The following is a 22368-nucleotide window of genomic DNA, read 5'->3' as shown; positions in this document are numbered from 1 at the left end:
TGTTATCATCTTCCTAATCAAAACTTGCTGATTCCTTCACCTGGTCACCCCAGGGCCCTGACCTGCCCAGGGATGCTCCCCCAGGCTGGCCAGGCACAATGCATGAAGAAGGCATATTTTTATAAGTATCCTTCTGTGATGGACGAGATCTTTGCTCACAGAGTGAGCGAAGGAAGTGGATGAAAGGGTGAGAAGTTTGCCAGAGATGCTTCATGGGGCTTCCTTAGCAGCACAGATAATTGCTGTGCTGGATTTGAAGTCTGCTAGAAAGGCAGAGGTGGAGGAAGTAAATGAGTTTAGCTGTTGGAGATTAATTATTTCAGCTGCTGAAGAGCTGAACAAATTCTTGATGTTCACACACATTGCAGTGTGTGCTTTGCACTCGATTGTGTGGGTGAAGTGACTGCTCCAGAGAAAGGTCATTTGCTTAGTAACATCCATGCAGCTTTGCTGGGAGGCCTTGTCAGAGCTGTTGCCTCTGCTGTGGCTCCTCTGTGAGACACAATCAGGTTCTCAGCTGTTTGTTTGCTTGGGGCAGAGCCTCATTCTGGCTGGTTTTGGTTGCCTCTTACAGTACAGCAGCAGCCTCAGAGCCAGGGAGGTTGCTGGTGGGTTCAATAGCTGGGAATTCTGCAGATCACATGCTCTGAATTAGGAGGGGAAGTAGAGTGTATTTGGAGGTCAGGTAGTGGTGAGGGAGAACCAAAGCCTAAAGTCTCAGTTGATATTGTGGCCCTGGGAATGGGGATTATTATTGTCTAGGAAGGGATCTGGGGGGTGCATTTGATGGTGTAGCAGAAAGAAAATTAGGAGTTTGGACTGATTCTAATGGCAAAATAAATAGCAGAGGGAAACCTGTGCTGTTGTTTCAATTCTCCATTACTGCAGCAGACACCTCTGGGAGACACAGACAACTGCCACCAGCCTCACGGGTTGTGCAGGGAAATCTGTGGCACAGGGTGCAAGGACAGAGGAAAGCTGCTGGGAGAAGCTGAAGCGTCTAGGCCAGAAGCAGAAAGAAAACCAGGCAGTGCCAGTCAACAGCTCTCAGCACAGTGGGAAGCCGTGTTTTCTCCTTCCCTGGAACAGCTTCTTTCCTGCCCAGCACCTAATTCTCATTCTGGATACAGCTGCTGAGCATGACAGGGTAGATAAGGCTCTGGCTATGACTGGCTGATACAAAGAAACCTAAAACTTTTCTCCATCCAGTGCCAAACACATGATATGGCTCAGGGCAGCCCACAGCTTCAAGCCCTAAGGCAGGAAAGCAGAACTGACTGTGGTGATTCATAAAATATAATTCCTACATGATATTTTTTTTTTCTCCACTGAAAACCAGATGTGCTTTTCTCTTCCTTACCTGATGTTACTGCTAAAGCAGTGGCAAAACTTCCTATAGCCATTTGTTTTTTTATTGCCTCTCCTGCCATGGTGGAGCAGTATGGCAAAAGAAGCAAGACAATTGCTCCTGGCTGGCTGCAGCACCCCCACCTTTCCCCTCTGTCAGGAGCTGTTAAGAAAAAACCCAGCACCAGGCAAGAAAAAAGCCTGAAGAGCTGTGGACAGCATCACGTGTGCCCAGACTAAAAGCTTCACTCTGAGTCTCAGCTAGATGTGTTCCTGGGTTTGAGGTAAGCTGGTAAGAGGTGTCTACTTAGAGACAACATCAGCAACTGCAGGGATAAAGAGTGTTTTAGCCACGTGCTCTTCAGGCACCCTAATGGTCTCCTCAGCAACAAGGCTGCTGAGGGCAGAAGTGCTGGCAGCTGAGTGTATGTGGACATCAGACTGGGCTGCAAAGATGGGAAGAGACAAGGTCAGTAAAGACTGGGCAGGAAGGTCACCTGCTCCTCACATAGGGGCCACACTGGAAGCTCCCTGCCCTGCCCCTGTCCTTCTCCAGCCCCTCATCCTCTTGCTGTCTCTTCACAGCACAGCCATTTTATGTGGCATGGGGCAAGGCATGACTTCTGCCACTGGGCAAGGCTGCTTTTCCTCTCTGCAAAATATCTTCCAGCTTGAAGCACTCCTGCTGGGATTCCCTTTCCTCTGTTTGTACGGTTTCACAGCAGCCTAGATTTTAAATTTGGATTTCTTGGCTCTGGAAGTCAGGATCAGAAAAGGTCAGCCAGCAACCCTGTACTTCGATCTGCAAACAGAGTGGTGATTGAACTCAAACAACTTTGTGTTGTCACTTCTGATTTGAGGACCAGGGATGAGAGTAGCATTTACCAAGTCCAGTGCTATGCATGGCGCCTGGAACAGACGTAAAGAAAGAGGAATGGGCTGCTCTGAAAAGGAGAACTTGGCTGAGGAATCGTAAAAGGCTGACAGGATTTTATTGATGTTGAAAATACAAAAAGGTCAGATTGTCTCCCACCCTCTCAGCATCCTTCCCATCCAGCACATCATAATGAAGTATCAATATGTACAGTGACAGCTCCAGCCCAACCATGAGACTGCTGCCCCCAGCTGTGTCCTCCAGCAGCCCACAGATGAACCTAGCTAAAAGTCATGCCTGTTGCTGGTATTTTAGCTTTGAACAGAGGTCCACTTAGCCTCTTCCTGGACAAGAGGCAGGTATCAGAGAGCATGCTGACCTAAAGATCTCTGAAGAATGCTCCAAACTGTGACTGCTGGATATTTAAGCTGAATCTTAATAATAAACTCTTTCAAACCAGCAACTCCCCAGCTGTGAGACAGGTGTGGCTACCAGCACACCATGGTGTGGCACACAGGTGGGAACTCAGATCACTATTGACACGTCCCTGTCACCCTGTTGCTGTAGGTGCCCTATCAACGAGATTTCCTGGATCCTTGCTCCACAGCAAAGCAACCTAAATCTTCATTGCTAACCACAGTGGGCAGAAGAGAGAGAGCAGCAAGAGCCTTTCCCTGCATCCTTCATAGCTGCATCACTTCAGGCTCCCAGCATAAGCCACAATTCGTTTCTCACGCTGCACTTAAGGTTCTCCATGACAAGCAAGAGATACACAATGGCTGAGCAATGGGTTTGGTGCTGCTGAGGCAGAGGTAAATCCACCTCCATCCTAGCCCAATAACACAGCTGAGTGCACAACACCTCCTGTCACAACTGGACCTCTTGCCTGAGACTGCCAGTAACAGGAAATACAAATGTTAGTTATGGTGGGGCTTTTTTGCAAGATGTAGATGTCTGTCTAGAACTGCGTTAAGACTGTGACCTTCCAATCCTTATTCTCACAACAGGGCAGTTCTGACCTGCTAGCTGTGCACCTGGGTATTTTTGGAAGTGTTACACTGTAATATTTAAGCACTAACTTGCAGCAGACTTAAAAAATGGGTCCAGTGACAGGTGTTAGTCTAGCTATGAAAAACTTTGTATCTCATATGTAACCAGACACATTCTCTGCCTTCTGACAACAGGCTCTGTGAAAGGTGAGAATTAAGCCTCAGTGCATGTTTCTTAAGGCAGAATGTTTGCTCAGCTTCTAGCATGCAGAATTAAATGTGTGTTCTTCTCATAGCACAAAGCCTTCTGCTGTTCAAGGCATTCACTTTCTCCCTCATGCAATTAAACAGTATGGAGGTGGCAAAAGGTGCCTTTTCCAAGCAGGAATGTTCCAGGCATTTCTGTGATGCTGGCTAGCTGCTGAGTGCACTAGTGAGGGCTGGTAACTGCACATGGCATTGGTCACCACCTACATGGAGCTGGTGTACTTAGGAGAAGGCAAAACATCTCTGGAAAGGGTACCCTATTCATCGCCAGCCCATCTGGTAAAAAGCAGGACAGCTCTTTTACCCCAAAGTCACAGCTGCAGCATTCTTGTCTGTTGCCTTTGTTGTGCAAAGCCTGCTGCCTTCCCGTGGGGCAGCTGTGGCAGCACCAACAGGAACAGTCTGAGCACCACTGCAGAGTCAGTCTGGGCAGGAATGGCTGCTGGCAGCAATGTTTAGTCAGTGATCTGAGAAGCAAACTTCAGCTTCCTTTTCTCTCTAAGGCTTCTCCTGCTGCTTCAGGAAGATGATTTGGCAGCCCATTACCTATTGTCCATCTTCTGCATCTGCAGGCTGAGTGACGTGAAGCTGGCCAGGAGGTCTGTAACCTCATCCACCTGACAGGAGAATACACAAGGCCATCAGGGAGGGGAATGCAGCCACCCAGCCCACAGAAGAAAGCCCCATGCAGCAGAGACCAGCCTTGCACTAGAATTGCCAGTAATGCCCATGCTGAACTTACACTAGGACAGGATCTTTTGGTGCCAACAATCATGCAGAAGGGCTACTACCCTCATCATCAAACAAGCCCTAATCTAAGGCAATAGGAGCTTCTCCCCACTCTTCAGGAGGTGATGCTTGACCTCTGCTCTGTGTGATTTAGCCAGTCCTTAAAATACAACCATGTTGCTACATTACCCAAAACACAAACATGGTATCAGGGCTATTTCCTCTAAGCCTGTTTCTAGGGGCCAGTCTTTAGTAGGAAAAAACCCCAGGCCCTGCAACCCTGTGTGGTTGTGCTGACCCTGGCTTTAAAGTGACTGTGTCCTCAGCCCATCTGATCCTCAGCTTCCCCTGCTGCTTGGAACTGTGATGCTTTCTGCATTTTGAATTTTCACCCAAAGGAGTACCATGAGTCATCATGTAACTTGCCCACTTGACCCAATGTGAGCAATAACCATGACTTCAGTGCCCCTTTGCTCATGCAGTTGCATTCTCCTAAATGCAGGAGTCCCAATCCAAGGAGGTGAGTCAGAGTAGCTCAATGCTCAATACCTGCTCCTTTGTGCTAGTCATCTGTAGCCTGGAGCAGAGGTCATCCAGCTGTTCCTTTTGCTCATGCCTCCCCAGACGGTCCAGGTATTCCCGCAACATCTGGATAATCTGAAACAAACAGGCACAAGAGGCAAATATCACAGAGCTGCACCAGGCTGGAGTGTTTCCACAGGAAAAATTAAATTGCCAAGCACACAGCCTTGAAGCTGCAGCACACGGCAGAGTACGTGACCCCTAGAGACGAACCCAGGCAAAGCAACTACATGGCACTAATGGCAGCATCAGAGTCCAGTGAGTCACCAGAAGCATTCACCAGTCACACATGGACTAGATGTGATCCTTGTGCCTGGTCAAGAACGTGGAAGAGAGATAAGCCCAGCTGAAGCAGAACAAGGTCTAGCCCTGAAAGCACCAAACTTTTTTTTATGGCTAGTTAGCTTCCCTCACTGTGAGGAGCAGGGACTTCTACTTCCAGCAGGATCTGCTCATGCACAGAGGATAAAAATCCTTGTGTCTGTGTGGCTCCTGAAGTGAGGCCCATGCCCCGTGCATTTGCAGGACCAGGAGTGCTTTCCTACTCCGTGCCTCTACATACTGGAGCACAGCAGACTGTGTAAGGAATACAGAGAACGTGTACAGCACAGCTACAGCCTCGTGCCTCATCCTTCTCCTGCCATAAGGCATCTCTTACATTGTGGTTGAAGAAAAGAGTATGCTCCATACAGCCCAAGAATCCACTCAATGCATCCTTAGCTTACCAGAGCCAAGGGAGGCCCTGGAAAAAATTAAAGTAGAGGCTGGGAAAAAGGAAGGTCTCTGAAAACGGAAGTCAAATTCTTCCCACAGCAGTTAAGAGCCTACAAACAGGCATTTAAATAAAGGGTGCAGGAGGCTGCCAGGGGCTGCACCCCACTACCAGAACATGGGGCTGTTTCTTTTACCTGTTTCACTTCAAGGCGTACAGCCTCCAGGCTGTGGGAGAATCCTTCCTGCAGGATATTCAGCTTTGACTTAGCAAGGTGCAGTGGGGTTCTGCCAGCTCGATCCAAGGCATCAACTCTGGCCCCTGCAAGATGCACGACCAGGGACAGTGAGGTCTGTCACCAGGATGTGGTGTCCCTGGAGAGTTTCAACAGGGCAGGAAGGGAACAGGTGTAACTGTTAGAGAGGAAACGTTACCTCCGCGCAGCAGCGTGGTGATGACAGGAACGTGGTTGGTGCAGGCAGCTGGGGAGGGAAAACAGAGGATACACAACTTAGAGGTACAAACAAAAATTAGTTTCTGCTCAAGGAAACTTGAGCAGAAAAACTAGCTTGCTGTTTCCCAAAGGGCTTCTCTGCCAGAGGAAAGAGGAACGGTCCAAATGCTAAGGTATCCACCCACTCAAGCCTAAGTACTCTGTCTGGAACAGATCTTGCACTCCTTGGTGCTGGTAGAGGAAGGGAAATCAATTTTTTCAAACCTTTTCTTTGATTTTGAATCTTTGTGAGGAGTGAATCTAATGAAATGCAGAGTCCCTCCTAGGTGCTTAAATTTGGGGATGCACTCTGTGAGGCACAGGCAAGAGGAAGGTGGAGAGGAAAGGAACACTAAGGAGGTTCTCACCTCACTTTTCTCCATGCAAAGCTCATCTGTGTGGCACTTACCCAAGTGCAAGGGAGTATTGCCCAGCCCATCTCTCTGGTTTGGGTCAGCCCCGTGGTCCAGAAGCAGTTGGACTAGACACAAGGAAACAGACACACATCAGTCCCTTCCCTTTGCCCCACAGGTCAGGCCCACATGGGCCACAGATCCATGTGGCAGCCACCAGGCTGCCCTAAGGGTGCTTCTGTTCAGCTCATCAGCTTCCTTCCTGAGACAGGGCAGGGGCTTGCACAGCAATGCAGAAGGACCCAGCACAGAGCCATGCAGTGCCACTGCTCCTGGGCTCCCTGATGGAAGGACACCCTTCCCTCTGCACCAGTACAGTGCTAGAACTGGGAGGTCCTGCCCCCCTTCCAGCAGGCAGACATGGCAAACCCTGGGGCCAGAGTTGGCAACGTCGACACAAAAGGAACAGAAAAAAGCAACCTCTGGCAGGTGCTGAAGCAAAATAAAGAGCACCCTTCAAAATCCCCAGCACAGAGAGGCTGGAAGACAGAGCCCCCCACTCACCGATGTGATCGTTGCCATTGCAGGAGGCAAAGTGCAGGGCTGTCCGGCCCTTGTCGTCCGCAGCACAGGGGTCAGCTCCATCCTCCAGGAGTTGCTGCACTGACAGAACCAAGGAGAAAAAAGCAAGTAAGCTGAAGGGGCACCTCATCAGAGAGGTAATGCTGTCTGCTCTTTTGGGGGTACAGAAACGTGCTGTCAGCTGCTAAGTCAACTTAGCAGCTGTGAGAGAATCCTTGCTGCAGGATATTCAGCTCTGACTTAGCGAGGTGCAGTGGGGTTCTGCCAGCTCAATCCAAGGCATTGATCCATTGACTAAGTCAACTGGACTTGAACCAGTTACCACCAGTATCCCAGCTCAGCAGAACCAGCCTTAGCAGCGTAACCTCCACCCTCTGCTTCAGCCTTCACCACCTTCCACACGTTGCCATAAAAGATAAGGCAACAGCTCTAACGGCTAAAGACCCACCTAGACAAATTTTCAAGCTCCAAGACAACCAGCAAATACCTAGGGAAGAATGCAAAAGGATAGGAAGAGATGGAAGGGGCATTAACATGGAATGTTTGATACTTCAGAAGAAAGAATGGCAAACTGACAGTGCCCCAGTGAGAACCATTAATGGGAACACTTTAGCTGCTCTTCCCCTGAACCAAGTAGGAATGACATAACCTCTCCACCCAGTGCCACCACAGGAAACAGCAAAGATGTTTACTTGTTGATGAAAAATAAATTAATCATAGCACACTTCCTCAAGCTGCAGAGTAAACAAAACACAAGAGGACTGTAAACATGGGAACCTGTCTATCAAATCCAAGGTGAATTGAAACCAAGACTTCCATAAAACTTCATTCTTTCATCTTCCTGTTGGAAATGATATAACTTTTTAATAATTTTAGTTAGTGATTTTAATTAACTTTGAAATTAATTGCTTTAGTTAATCATAATCTATATATATAATTAGAATTATATATATAGATCTTAAATTATTCTTAGCCAGTATTTAGCAAAGCTGTCATAACATACTTTTGTAGGAACACAGCTTGGGGAAACTACTGAAACTTTAACTTTTGATAAACTGACTCTGATGTGCTTCAATGAACAAAACCAGAGAAAGATGTATGGTTGAGGCTGGACGTCTGGAATGTAGATTTTATGGACCACAAGGACTTTGCAGAAACTAGAAGATAAAGAAGGGACTAGCAAAGACTCAGTATACGTATTGGGAAGTCCCTACCAGAGGAAAAATATACAAAAAAAGACTAAAAATATAGACTAACTAGCATGAGAAGTGAGAAACCAATATTCCACAGAGGACAGAGTACTAATTAATAAAAGAGAATGGTGTAATTTATAACCAACAAACATTGTTTGCTAAAAAGTATAAATAAGTGAAGAAGTTTTATATCTGTGTCTGAGTGGAGGCCAGAATTTTGCAAGCCACAAAAATTTTGTGGAGGCCAGAATTTTGCAAGCCAACAACAACATAACATCTTACACACTAACACTAAAGAGAAAGGGTTAGAGGGGCTTATTTACCCCAACAATTTTGAAGGATTTGGTAACAATTTACTGCTGACCCAGGTGAGACAACACATTTGATATCCCACACTTACAGGATCAAGGACTTTGGTGCACACTGAAAGACTTTTTTTTCAGGGAAAGTTTTCAATCCTCTGATCCAGGTGAGTTCAAGGCAAAAACCCCTGGGAGTTTATTAAGACATTCCTGAAGGTTTAATAAGGTATACCTAATCATAAGCTTGCACTCTCTAACATATTGGGAGTTAAGAAAGTAATGACATAATTGGCTATTTTCTATTAAAAGTTAGTGTAAAACTCTATAAGTGAACATTAATGGAATTGTGTTTGAGTCCTACTGCCTTACAGTTGGAAAACTCTAATTGTAAAACTGTACAAGTGACTATCAAAAGGTGTGGTTTGAATCTTCACCCTCTGCTTTGCCCACAAATTAGTCAGACAGTGCTGCCTGCAAAAAGAGCCACGTTGTGGAAGGGCTTTGCCCAGATATTTCTGTGCTCATTAAATGCTATGGTATCTGTTAGTGCTGGAAAATGCAAGTGTGCCATAAGAATAAATTGAGTTTGCATGAAAACTCATCGGCTGTAAGAGTGCTGAAGCTACTGTATGTTGACTGTGAATTTTAGGGTATTTGGTGTGTACTAAGTGTTGGTTTTGGGCAATGTAAATTGCTGAAGTGAGGACCGTTCGCTCAGAGCTCTCTCCTGGCTCAGCACAGCGGCTGCTGCTGTTTCGGTGACTGGAATTGTACTGGCGTGCACAGAGCGCTCTCTCGTGTCGGTTTGAGTCATTGCTGGAACTTCTGTTTACTGTGGGTTTCCCTTTTTCTTCTCAGGAAGAGGGGAATACCCAAATGTTCGCCTTTAGGTTGTATTTTTCAGCACTGGAAAGAATTTTAAAGCAATTCTTTAACTTGGACACAGGTAATAGAATATTGTATTTTCTGGTGGCTAGTTTATCTATCAGATAATCAAGGAAAATGGCCAGTTCATGGTATTTTTACACCAAAATGGTATTTTAGAGTTGATGTTATGTTGCCAAAAGAAAGAAAAATGGAATGACACACTATACATAGTACCTCAAGCCGTGATGAGACAAGTAGCCAAAGATAAACACAGAAAAAAACACATTGGGGAGCAGAAGATATTAGAGATAACTTGAAACATCAAGTAATATGTGTAAAAATACCAGGAATCAAAAGAGTGGTCAGTAAGTGTAAAATATGTTTGCAACACAATCCACAGCCCTACAAAAGACCTCCTTTAGGGACTCCAAAAAAAGGAAACTGTCCTGGAATTTATAGGCAAACAGATTTTTCTGAGTTACCTCAACAAGAGGGATATTGATACCTATTTGTTTGAGCTGACACATCTTTTGGAGAGCTGCTTGCACCAACAAAGCAAGGGAAGTCACCAAGATATTGTTAAAAGAGTAATACCCCGGGCTGGAATTTCATTTGGAATGAATGATCTATGGTACCTTATAACAAGACACAAGCAAAATGTTTGCATTTTAATGGCTTAAGTTTTGCTAGGTACTCAATGATTTAAGTTTAAATTATTTTAGTGGAAGTTTAATCTTGAAGGAAAATTCAAATCACTTCCAAAGGGGGGAATTGTTGGAAATGTCAGAACTTTTTAGTAATTTTAGTTAATGGTTTTAATAACCTCTTAAGTCGATTGTTTAGTTACAATCAACAATTATTTATTAATTATAAATAGTGTGCTATTCTTTTATTACTTTTAGCCAGCACCTAGCAAAGTTGTCATTAAGTTATTTTTGTAGGAACACAGATTGCAAAAACTACTAAAACTTTAAGCTTTGATAAACTAACTCTGATATGCTTCAAATAAAAAAGCCTGAGAGAGAAGGATGTAGTGTTGAGGTTGGACATCTGGAAAGCAGAATTTATGGACCACAAGGGAATTTTGAAAAATTCCAGAAAGAAACCAGAAGAGTCCAGCTCTGACCCTGGTTCTAATCTACTGGGTCATGCTGCCTCATCACACAGGGTATGGCTTAGATAATCATACTTTTTCCACCTAAATCAAAACATTATTCTCTTGCTGCTAACAACTGGGCAAAACAAGACACCAAAACAGCTGGGACAGTGCAGTGCTGGTTTAGCTCCAGGCAGATGGAAAACTAACACTATGAACCACGTGCAGTGAAAAAGAGAACACAATAACCAGCCCCACTCTGCTCAGAGAACAAACCTGGGTTTTAGAAAAGCATTTTCTAGACCTGAAGCAGCTAAAGCATCCTGTTCTCAATCTATCAGCACCCACTTCCTCCTCTCCAAAAGTAAGAGCCCTTGAGACACTGCCCTTCCAAGAAGAGCTCCCAGGTGGGACTGGCAGAAGCCTTACCTGTGTCCAGATCATTGCTATTGGCAGCTTCACGCAGCCTTTTCAGAGCTACGGAGGAAAGACAGCAATTACTGGGAAGCACAGAGGAAAGAGGCACGATTCCCTACTGACCCATTCCACCATGTGCTCCAGCACAAGCGCGGGACCAAATCCCACTGCTACCAGAGAACGGGAAGCAGATGGAGGCACCGGGTAAGAACGGCTCTCCCGGTCTGCCCCCGAACCGCCCGCGGGCCCGGGCACCCCCCCGGCGGGACCACCGAACAGCGCCCAGCTCCCTCGCGGAGCCCGAGCGCAGCCGGGCCGCTCACCGTGCGCCTCCTTGCCCGTGGGGCCCAGCCGGCGGTGCAGGCGGGCGGCCCGGCGCAGGCGGCGCGCCGGGATCTTGCCCGCGGGCTCCTCCCGCTGCCACACGACGTGCAGGTAACCCAGCGGCGCGCCCGCTCCTGGCGGCGGCAGCGCGATGCGCGGCTGTGGCTCCGGCCCCGGCCCCGGTCCCGGCTCTGACTCTGGTTCCGGTCCCGGTCCCGGTCCCGGCCCCGCGCCGGGCGCCCCGTCAGCCCCACCGCCGCTCTCCATCCCGTCACGGCCCGGCCCGGGGAGGGGGGCGGGCCGTCACCATAGCAACGGGGCGGGCCGCCTCCTCTCCACCAATGAAAGGCGGCACAGCCCGCGCGTGCAGCCAATAGGGAGGGAGCGGGTAGGAGAGAGGCGGGGCGGGAAGTGGAGGCAGTGGCCAGGAGAGCTTGACGGGCAGTTGTCCTCTCCAATCAGATAGGGAAGCGGGCCGCGGTCTGCCCGTGACGGCTCAGCAGGATGAAGACAGGCACTTGCTTCAGCCAATGGAAGGGCTCAGCCGCCCCCTGCTGCCCCGCCCCTGTGCCGCGTTTCCGCCCGGAGCCCTTTCCGTGCCGCGCCGCCGCCATGGCCTACCCGGGCGAGGACTACGACAACGAGGTGCGGGCCCGGGGGGCGCGGGGGCCGGGCCGGGCCGGGCCGGGCTGGGCTGGGCTGGGCTGGGCTGGGCTGGGCTGGGCTGGGCTGCTCGCGGGGACTCACTGCCACCCTCTCCCCACAGGCTGCCTACGACCCCTACGCGTACTCCAACGACTATGATATGCACACGGGTGAGTGTGAGGGCCCCGGCTGCGCCTGTGGGCCCGGGCCGCGCCGTGCGGCCGCCGCCTCACGGCTCCTCCTTGTCCGCAGGAGACCCCAAGCAAGACCTGGCCTACGAGCGCCAGTACGAGCAGCAGACCTACCAGGTGATCCCCGAAGTGATCAAAAACTTCATTCAGTATTTCCACAAGACGGTGTCAGATCTCATCGACCAGAAGGTGTACGAGCTCCAGGCCAGCCGTGTTTCCAGTGATGTCATTGACCAGAAGGTGTACGAGATCCAGGACATTTATGAGAACAGGTACAATACTATTATTTAGGAAATAGAAATCACTATCACAGCTGTGATGCTGTTAAAAGGAAAGGCTGACTGCTACCTTTGCTGTTCCAAACTTGGGCTTTCTCTGAAACAGGTTTGGTTTGGTTACTGTGGAGAAAAAACTTTTAGGTATTTCCAGCCCATTAGGCTAATGTGAGTATACAGGAGTTGTGCTCTGTCTGAAGGGAAGTGTCAGCCCTGGCCTGACAGGAAGGGGGGCTGCAAACAGGGCTCTCAGTGGTGCTACTCAGGCAGTTTGCAGCAAGCTGAGAGGTGCAACTTTTGTGTCTCTTGCCAACAGCTGCTTCCACTCCTGCTTGTAGCCATGTCACCTTGACATAAAGGGAACATGGAAGTGACATACACATCTGTGTCGTGCCTGGGGGATACATTGAAGTCTCACTGCTTAGTTTGTGATTCCCATAATGTGCTTCAGCATTGGACTTGCTAACAGGGGTTGGTGGTGCTGCTCAGCTTTCACCAAGGCCGAGGCCTCTGACTGTTGTCATCCCTGACTCCAGCACTGTCATACTGAGTGAGACGTGGGTTTTCATGCTGCACGTGTGTCTGTTTTTCAGCTGGACAAAACTGACAGAAAGGTTCTTTAAGAACACTCCATGGCCAGAGGCTGAGGCCATTGCTCCTCAGGTTGGAAATGGTGAGTCTTCCCCTTTGCCTTGGGTTGCCAGAGAGAGAAGGAGCTGGATCCCTCCTGATCCTGAGTTAGCAGGTGCACAGAGCTGTTGCTGCCTGAGCACTTGCCTTTGTTCACTCTGACAGCTCCTTCAGCAGATGCCTGGCAAGAGTCAGACTTGAGCAAAGTGTCTTTTTGTGCCTCCTGTGGCTTGCTGATGTCCTCTGGTGTCATCTTTTCCAGATGCAGTTTTCCTGATCCTGTACAAGGAGCTGTACTACAGGCACATCTACGCCAAAGTCAGCGTGAGTGTTGGCCCTGTGTCTTCTTGTGGCTTGCATGCTGGCTTCTCTGCCAGCAAACTGGACAAGTCTTGCTGCCACTACAGTGTCAGTGGTGTCCTGATCTTTGCAAGGCAGGATTGGATGGGTCACATTGATTTTAGGGAAGCTTAACAGAAAGCTTCTTGCTTTTTGTTAGTTTAGTGAGGATTCACTGATGGCTAAAAGCAAGAAAGACTTGTCTGTCTGTTTGAGGCTCATTAGGTGTCTTTGAAGGTTGGTGGTGGTGGTGATGAGTGTGCAGGTTTCTCTGGTAGCTCAGATGAATCAGGAGGCTGGATCTGAGTGTTCAGGAGGCTCCCTGTTGCTAACAGCAAATGGAATGGTTAGTGAGTTAGGGAAGAAGGGGGCGTTGGAAGGTAACTGAATTTTCCTTTTTATTGCTTCTGTGTGTCTCTCTGTGGCTCCTCTTCTAATGAGCAGGCAGTGAGAAGGGGTGTCCCAAGAGGAAGGTGCATTATTTGTCATGAAAAACCTCACATGGGATCAGAGTGCCTTGTGAAAGGGGAAACACGGATACCATGAAGCATGGAGAAGAAGGAAATGAAATGAATAATGCTCTGTGAAACAAAAGAAACTTTGCCCTTTTTTTAAGCCTCTTTAATCAGTGAGAAAGTTACAGTACTCGGTTCTTAAAGAAAAAAATATTTCAACAGAGGCATGACTTCTGGGTAAATAAGTAATAACTGCAGTTTTACTCTGGACCAGAGGGTGGAGAAATGGGCACCTTAAAAAGGCTGCTGTGTTAACCCAAGCCAGGCTTCAACAGGAGAAGCTGGTTTTTCAGGCTGTGCTGTTAGTGCTTCTCAGACTCAGTGTCTCCAGCTGAAACAAGAACCAGTAGGTCAAGTGCTTAGAAATTTAGTCCAGAAACAGAATTGTTGATCTATTAAGAATTCTCATGAGCAGAGAAGGAAGGAAAGCTGGTGAAGGTAACAGGAAGTTCTTGAATCTGAACAGCAGAGGGGAACAGGGAAGGTTAATGCAGAGTATTCACAGGAGGTTTGACTGGTTGACATCCTGGGAGAAGCTGCCTGTACAGGAAGAGTCATCCCTGTTTTGTGGGACAATAGTGCTACAATTTCAGGTTTTCTGGGTGATGCTGGTGGGTGTCCTGGTTGAATACTGCCTCTAGCACTCCTGCATTAGACCCTCTACTATTGTGACTGTCCTTCTTAAGCTGTTGCCCATGAACTCCCTCCTGCCCTGCTTGATTTAAAGCAGACTCTGCTGACTTCTCTTTGCAGGGGGGGCCCACGCTGGAGCAGAGATTTGAGTCCTATTACAATTACTGCAATCTCTTCAACTACATCCTCAGTGAGTTGCTGCAATTAATTTCTGAGTTGTGAGTTTTGGAGGGAAAGATCAGATGGAGAGGGCAGAGCTGAAGAAAGGGTCAGAAGAACTGCAACATACTTGTTTATAAATAATAGAGGGAAAGGCAGCCTGTAAGCTTTCTGCATGTTTGAGTTTGTTTGAATGAAGAACAATTTACATCCATGGATTTAAAAACCACAAAAAGTAGAAATAGTTTTCAGTGCTTTCTGAAATACTGTGAAGAATAAAACTTGGTTTTCTATCTTGCTGAGAACTGCTTCACCTATCTTTATTAAAAAGTAAAATGAAACAATAAGCTAAAGAAGACGTGCAGTGTTTCATAACTGTTTACTGTTGTTCACTCCCCTTGGAGCAAATGTTAGTGTTTGTGACTCCCTGGCAAGCCTCACGTGGAGAATGGATCAGTTAGGATAAACCCCTGGAGTCTGTGTGCAGCTTCTGAGAGCTGATGCTGCTGAGCAGTCACACTCTAGAGATTAACCCTGTGCATGTTCATAGTCTTTGAAAGTGTAGGCAATTGAGGTTGTGAGAGCTGCATCTCTGCCCTACTGAAAGCTTCATTCATCTGCTGCTCCATCTCCCATTTCAGGGAAATTTTTGTGTTCTTTAATTTGTCTGTTCCTCCAGTTGTGACAGTGTTCTTGCTGAAGGTGTTAACCCTCTCATCTGTTCTCCTGCAGATGCTGATGGCCCTGCTCCTCTGGAACTGCCCAACCAGTGGCTCTGGGATATCATTGATGAATTCATATACCAGGTATGTGATTGTAAAACTTGGCCATTTTGAGGTGGCCTTGCCTTTATTAGTTGTATAAATTTTCCATCCCTTCCTTTGCTGTGATTTCCATAGCAAAGGTACCATTGCATGTTGAAAATCTTTGGTGATCACTGTTGCTCTTGTGTTGCCAGGTGATGAAGTAGTTGTAAATGTACAGATTTTTAAGTTACAAGGTGCTGTTTAGGGAGTCCTGAACTTTTGTGCCTATTTCTCTTTCAGAACAAAATTTCTATCTTTCTTAGTCAGTAGGGCCTTTATGCATGCACTGATGGATTGATGACCTGATTTGGAATTAGCTGTGGTCTGAGACCTTGGCATTAAGGGATATTTTTCCACTTACTGTTCTGAGTGCCACAGTACAGTCTCAAATGCTATTGGTTTTTCTCTTTAGAGAATATATTCCCTTCTCTGTAACTTTTTATTATAGAACTGCCTGGAATTCCTCAAGTATTGTCTGGTCAATCTTGAGAGCAAAAAGGACGTGTGCATATAAGGGAAAAAGACGTGTATATGCAAACACATCTTATAATTTGGTCATTCTCTTTTCTACCTGTTCAGACAGCAAATTTGTGTTTAGTTGCCTTTCCTAATTGTTTAAGAGATCCTTTTCCTTCTGTACTCTATAATTTTTAGGTGTTTTAAAGATGGTATAATCTGCCATTTTGATTTCCATGTGATCTCACATGAAGCTTTTTTTTCCCATGCAACTTGTAGTTTATTGTAATGCATTTGTGTGAACAAGTTGTAAGCTCAGTGCACTTACCTGAGCATCTCTAGACAAGCTGCTCATCACTCAGTCTCTGCTTTTTCCTGTAGTTCCAGTCTTTCAGCCAGTACCGCTGTAAAACAGCCAAAAAGTCTGAAGAGGAAATTGATTTCCTTCGTTCCAACCCCAAGATCTGGAACGTCCACAGTGTCCTTAATGTGCTGCACTCTCTGGTTGATAAATCCAACATCAACCGACAGCTGGAGGTCTATACAAGTGGAGGTGAGCTCTGGGTGGTGCCAAGCAGCACTGGTGTCTGTGCTGCCTTGCTTTGATTTGACCCAAGTTGCTTAACTTTGTTTGGGAGCTGGATCAAACCCATAATCGGTGGCTGGATTGGCTGGGAACTGGTTCTGTTGGCTTCGGTGAGAAGTACCAGTGATTACATTTCAAGCCTTGCTCCCCTTGTTTTAAACAGAAAAGTATTGAAATGGAAGCTTGCTTCCTTGGAGGATGGCATTGTGGTTCCTTTTTTCCCCAGGTGACCCTGAAAGTGTGGCTGGTGAATATGGGCGCCACTCCCTGTACAAGATGCTGGGCTATTTCAGCCTGGTTGGGCTGCTGCGGCTGCACTCTCTGCTGGGAGATTACTACCAAGCCATCAAGGTGCTGGAGAACATCGAGCTCAACAAGAAGGTAATACAACATGTTTTAACCCTTCTTTTGCAGTCTTCCAAATGCCTCTGTTGAAGCATGCTGGTGAAAAATTGCTGTCCTGAATCTTCCAGCTGAGGAACTGTTTGTATCTGCTGTAGTTGTCAGGAGTTTGTGGCTGAGCACAGCTAGAGCTTTGGCATTAAATCAAGCCATATGATAATGCCTGATGCTGTTGCAGCACAATTGTCCAGTTTTTTAGGAGGTTTGCTCTTGTGTGCAATGCAGTGTTGTTACGCAGAGTACTGCTGGAACTGCGAGTGGTAGTGCAGTGGTAACTGCCTGAACACACCATTCTTACCTTTGTTACTGATTCTTTCTTCTATTTTTTACTTCTCACTGTGCCCACTCCCACCTGGGCTGTTTTTGCCTTAGAATTGAGTGCTGCTTGTGGCTAATAAAAGTTCAGCTGCAATGGGTTTGGGCCAAGGCTTGGCACAGATATACATATGTTCTGTCTGGCACAGGATGTAGAGTGAAATAGGGTAAAAGGGAACTGAGCAGAGCAACGTTAGGCACAGAACAAGAGTCCTCTCCTTGCAGGAAGCTGAAATTGGAAAACATAGGAAATGGGATGATCTAATAAAACAGTGAGGAAGCTGCTGCAGGGATGGGTGGGAGGTGAGGTATCCTGAATTAACCCTCTCCTTTCTGTGTTTGGAATGGGAGTGAAAGCAGAGGTGGCAGAATTGTGGCTAACAAGGGGTGTGGATTGTTTCCCCTAACATAGCACGTTACTCCTTCCTTCTCAGAGCATGTACTCCCGGGTGCCTGAGTGCCAGGTGACCACCTATTACTATGTGGGCTTCGCTTACCTTATGATGCGGCGCTACCAGGACGCCATCCGTGTCTTTGCCAACATCCTCCTCTACATCCAGAGGACAAAGAGCATGTTTCAGAGGACGACCTACAAGTATGAGATGGTAAGAGAGAGAATAGACTGCACTGCCCCAAAGAAAAACCCACTGTCTTCTTTCCTGTCCCTCCCTCCTCTATCATCTGGTAGCTTGTGTCTAATAGTCCAGCTTTATTCTCCTGGATTTTGCTGGTGATGGTGACTGGAGATCCTCTGAACTCCTTTGCCAAGGGTGACAATATTTCTATGTTACTAGTTACTTTGGGTGTTCCCCATACTGTTGTCCCAGGTCCATCTGCACTCTAGCTCTAGGCAAGGTTGTTAATGAGTATGAGCTGCTGCTGATACTCTTGTCCATGCTCCTTCAGACTTAGTTGTGTTTCCAGTCCAGTGCTGCACTTCAGGTTGTTGCCATTGTCAGATGTATTTCCATTATCTGATAATCATTCACAGACATGGCTGTAACAAAGCTCCTTTCTCTTTCTACCTAAGCTGTCTTACCTCCTGATTTTGGTGCCTGTTTTACCTGCTGTCTCCTTTTTATCCTTATGATTAATTTCTAATTATTTGTTTAGCCAAATCCTGTCAGTCTTAATTCCATGACACTTCAAAAAGTTTGTTGTGTCTGTTTCAGCCACACAGCTGTCCGTTTAATCCCACACTCATATAAATCTTTCTCGGTCTTTTCTTTACTGACCCACCTCCCTGACAGGAGATGGTTGTTAAACTGTCTGCCTTCCCTTCTCTGCATGTTCTTGTACCATAACAGTCAAACGTCCTTCTGGCCCTCTGGGTGGCTCTGGATGCATTTACTCTGCACCTTCCTCTTGCCCACCCTTTGTTTTATTTCCAAGAGCCTTGATGTGTGGTTCATCCATTTGCTTTGCCCAGAGGCACTGCTTCTTTGTGCTGTCCCCCTTGAGCGTTAGGACCATCAGTGCTTTGTGTAAAGGATCTTCCTCTGCAAAGTGCAGCTGCCAGCTCCCTTGGGGGCACCCTGAAGCCCGAGCACCCCGTGGTGCTGACGGGGTCTCCTCTGTGTGTCAGATCAACAAGCAGAACGAGCAGATGCACGCGCTGCTGGCCATCGCGCTCACCATGTACCCCATGCGCATAGACGAGAGCATCCACCTGCAGCTGCGCGAGAAGTACGGGGACAAGATGCTGCGCATGCAGAAGGGCGACGCGCAGGTCTACGAGGAGCTCTTCAGTTATGCTTGCCCCAAGTTCCTCTCCCCTGTGGTGCCCAATTACGACAACGTGCACCCCAACTACCACAAGGAGCCCTTCCTGCAGCAGCTCAAGGTCTTTGCTGACGAAGTTCAGCAGCAGGCCCAGCTCTCAACCATCCGTAGCTTCCTCAAGCTCTACACCACCATGCCTGTGGCGAAGCTGGCCGGCTTCTTGGATCTCACAGAGCAGGAGTTCCGTATCCAGCTGCTCGTCTTCAAGCACAAGATGAAGAACCTGGTATGGACCAGTGGCATATCTGCCCTGGATGGAGAGTTCCAGTCTGCCTCTGAGGTTGACTTCTATATTGACAAGGTTGGTATCTGGCTGGGAAACTTTCACCCAGGAAGTTCTGGAATTGGCAGCACCTAGTTTTGTTCCTTTCTGTGGGAGGCATTCCTTCTTCCTTTGCCATTTATAGGGTTTGGCTGCCCATAGTGAGGTTATAGCCCCGCATAAAAAGTGTCAGTGGATGAAGAATGATGGAATATCACAGGCAGCTTTGGCAGTCAATGTGCCTAGAAAATAAACACTTCCCCAGGACAGAGGGAGCTGCTTGTCAGTGTTCTGGGAGGTGATAATTGAGTGACAGATAGTGCTGCTGTGTGTGTGCCAGGTGGGGTTGTCCTTGTAGGTGTCCCCCACATCTCTCCTTTGTTTGACAAAGCAGAGATGTTGCTTGGTCATGTTACAGGTCTGCTTTGCACTGGAAGAGCATTCAGTTGTGGTTGCTCTAGGAGGAATCTAAACAGAAGGTGTGGAGCTATCACCATCTGCCTTGGAGCTCCAGCAGCAGGAAGCATAGCAAAGAGTCTTGTAGGACTGTAGTCAAAGAGGACAGCAGTAACCATTAGGTTTCTTGCTAGGAAGGAAACCAGGTTACCTTGTGTCGTTGGTCCTTGCAGCAGACCTCTTCTTGCAAGGTCTCATGCTATGTCTCAACCCATCTGTCATGGCATATAGCATGACTGAAAAGAGGGAAGCATGGACTGGGGTTGGAACTGTCAAACTGCTGCAAGGAAGGCAAAACCATAGTGTATAAGAATGTGGGAAGTGAATACAACATGAACAGGGGACCCATCCCAGACAAAGCTGTAGGACAAAGCTGCAGACAAAGGTGTGAGGGAAGGCAGCCCAAGGAGAGCTGGATGGGTGCTGTGGGACTAGCACGGGTCAGATATGTGTGCTGCTGAGCCATGGCTGGGGTGAAGCCCCTTAGGTTGGTCCTTATGTTCGGCAGTTGTTGCTGTCTCCCTGCTAGTAGCACAGTCCTTTTCCTAATCTCATCCTGTTCTCTTCCCAGGACATGATCCACATTGCAGACACAAAGGTCGCTCGACGCTACGGGGACTTCTTCATCCGCCAGATCCACAAGTTTGAGGAGGTGAGGCCTGGGTGGGAGAGCTGTAGCTCTGTAGGAAACATGGGGCAGTCATTGGGCTGAGCAGGCCCTCGAAGGTCCACACTTGTGTGAGACAGCTGTGTCATTCCATGCTGGACTTATCCCTGGCTCTGCAAGGCACTGGGCAAAGGCAGGTGTTCTAAGCAGCAGCTGCTGGCCTTTGAGGAATGGCATATTTTTGTGAGGGGTGCTCAGTTGAGCCACAGTGGAAAAGGAGGAGAGTTTACAGTTCAGGGATGCTTTTTCCACTGTCCCTGTCAGTAACACAACCATATCTCTAACTTCATAACTGTGGCTCTAGAAATGTCCACAGAGATTTCTGGAGCATAGATGGCTTCAGCATTGAGCTTGGCCAGGAGGTGATGTTCTGTCACTGCTCCACTCTCTCCCAATGGAGGTTGTTCTGCACTGGAAACTCAGAGGGCAGAATTTTGAGATGTGGCGATTAAAAACAGAGTTGTAATACTGCTGCTACAAGTTTGCATCCTCCCTTCTCCCCACATCCTCCTCTGCTGTCTTGGAGAGGAGAGAGTTCTACTTATTCCCCTTCAGCTTGACACACTGTATTTGCTCGAGAGCTCTCTTGTCAGAGAGTTGGAGAGGAAGAAGTTAAGAGGTATAAGGTCTGCTGAGGGGAGCAGCAGTCTGTATCAATCATTGTGTATTTTTCTGACCTTTGCTTTCTCTAATTCCAGCTGAACCGAACGTTGAAGAAGATGGGCCAGAGACCCTGATGTGGATGCAGTGCAGGCCTGGGCAGAGAAGTGGGTGGGAGAGACTATTCTCTGTCTTGAGGGAGGGGAGCTCAGAGTTCTGGCATTTCTGGAATCTCCTGTGACTCAGAAGGTATTTTGTATTTAAATATGCAGACTTGTTTGGCTCAAACTATCCTACAAAGGACAAGACATATAATAAATTAGTGGAATTTTCCTGTTGAGCATTTGTACTCATTTATTTTTCCTCTGTGGAAGAATATAACTGCATCTGGAGACATGAGCAGCTGCTGTTGGCTTGGTGCTTTGTTGTTCTATGTTGCAGGTAGCAGTAGGGAGCAGATCTGTTTGGGTACTCTGTACATTTACCGTGCACAGCAAATGAGGAAGACTGCAGAACTGATTGACGGGAACAAAATGAGCAGTTCTGCAGTGTCTTCACAGGATTATGGAAAGAGATGTAAGCTAACGCTATTCCTTTAGCTTTTATCCCATGTGGTGAATAGACCTGAGTTCTAGTTATGTTCTTAGAAGGTTGCATTTTTGCCTTTTCTCCCCTCTATTTTATTTTACTTGCTATGGAGTAGAAATGCTCCAAAGTGGATTGTCATGTTTTTAAAGGAGAGGGGAGAATTTTTGTAAACATTCAACCAATATTAACTAGTTGTCTCATGAAATGTCCTTGCTGGAGGTTGTGTTTTATTTCAGCAGAAGTGATGCCCAAGACCTGGCCATTAATTTAATTGAGCTCAGTTTCTCTGGAAAACTCCCCAAGGCCTTTAATTTATTAAAACCCTTTAAATGCAAATTTTCCCTGCTCTCTCCCTGCAAATTTGTAGTGCCTTGAAAAAAGGGGAAAAAAAGTTGGAAACGAGTCATGTAAAAGGGAATCAAGGACCTGCAAGTATTGGGGAAGAGAATGCAAAGAATGAATCACATCCCTCCACACCCTCTCTCACTTTTCCATCTTTAAATAGTTTGGTGTTTGAGTGGTAGAAGCAGGTGCAAGAGAAAAACCTGCATGTGTAATAGAAAGCTACACAAACTGTGTTTCAGATTCACCATCTGCCTCTTTGTACCTCTCCCTCTCATTCCTTTCCACTGAGAGAGGTGTCCTAGCTGTCCAGTTTGGCTCTGTGTGTGATTCTGTTTAAACAAAGGGAATAATTAGCCTTTGTTGGATTATATTCTGTGTTTGAATGAGGGTCAGATTTCCAGTGTCCTAGATACTGCTCAAAAGTAAACTCTGTTTCCCATCACAAAGTAACTCGGGCAGGCAGGGTACAGGCAACACAGTGAGATTAAAAGAACAATTTCTGTTTGCAGCCTAGCTGCTGGTGTGGGTGTTATGGATGCTAGGAGCTCACTGTCTCTAGTTCTGGAGGGTTTGAGGCAGCCATATCATT

At 47.2% G+C, this 22368-nt stretch overlaps 2 protein-coding genes across 3 annotated transcripts; one reads left to right on the top strand and one right to left on the bottom strand.

Annotated features, from left to right (window-relative positions):
- Positions 1-2320: 2320 nt before the first annotated feature.
- On the bottom strand, positions 2321-11401 carry ANKRD54 (ankyrin repeat domain 54). 2 transcript variants are annotated; one of them, XM_039725255.1, is made up of 8 exons: positions 11127-11401; positions 10816-10863; positions 6911-7009; positions 6403-6474; positions 5935-5982; positions 5697-5821; positions 4756-4863; positions 2321-4094 (listed from the first exon to the last, which is right to left on the bottom strand). In XM_039725255.1, exons 1-8 carry the CDS (start codon positions 11392-11394, stop codon positions 4020-4022), a joined length of 843 nt encoding a protein of 280 aa, XP_039581189.1. In that variant the 5' UTR covers positions 11395-11401; the 3' UTR covers positions 2321-4019. The 2 variants fall into 2 exon arrangements, with proteins under 2 accessions (XP_039581189.1, XP_039581190.1); XM_039725256.1 differs by having other exon boundaries at positions 6911-7004; positions 11127-11268.
- Positions 11402-11660: 259 nt separating this feature from the next.
- Positions 11661-21186, top strand: EIF3L (eukaryotic translation initiation factor 3 subunit L). The gene is made up of 13 exons (XM_039725458.1): positions 11661-11772; positions 11894-11942; positions 12025-12235; positions 12832-12911; positions 13131-13192; positions 14476-14545; positions 15247-15320; positions 16158-16329; positions 16589-16743; positions 17514-17684; positions 18665-19162; positions 20151-20231; positions 20945-21186. Exons 1-13 carry the CDS (start codon positions 11740-11742, stop codon positions 20981-20983), a joined length of 1695 nt encoding a protein of 564 aa, XP_039581392.1. The 5' UTR covers positions 11661-11739; the 3' UTR covers positions 20984-21186.
- The last annotated feature ends 1182 nt before the right edge of the window (positions 21187-22368 follow it).

The sequence above is a fragment of the Passer montanus genome, unplaced genomic scaffold (assembly GCF_014805655.1).
Source record: "Passer montanus isolate IOZ18808 unplaced genomic scaffold, ASM1480565v1 scaffold55, whole genome shotgun sequence".
Classification (NCBI taxonomy): Eukaryota; Metazoa; Chordata; class Aves; order Passeriformes; family Passeridae; genus Passer; species Passer montanus.
This window is presented reverse-complemented; position numbering and strand designations above follow the sequence as displayed.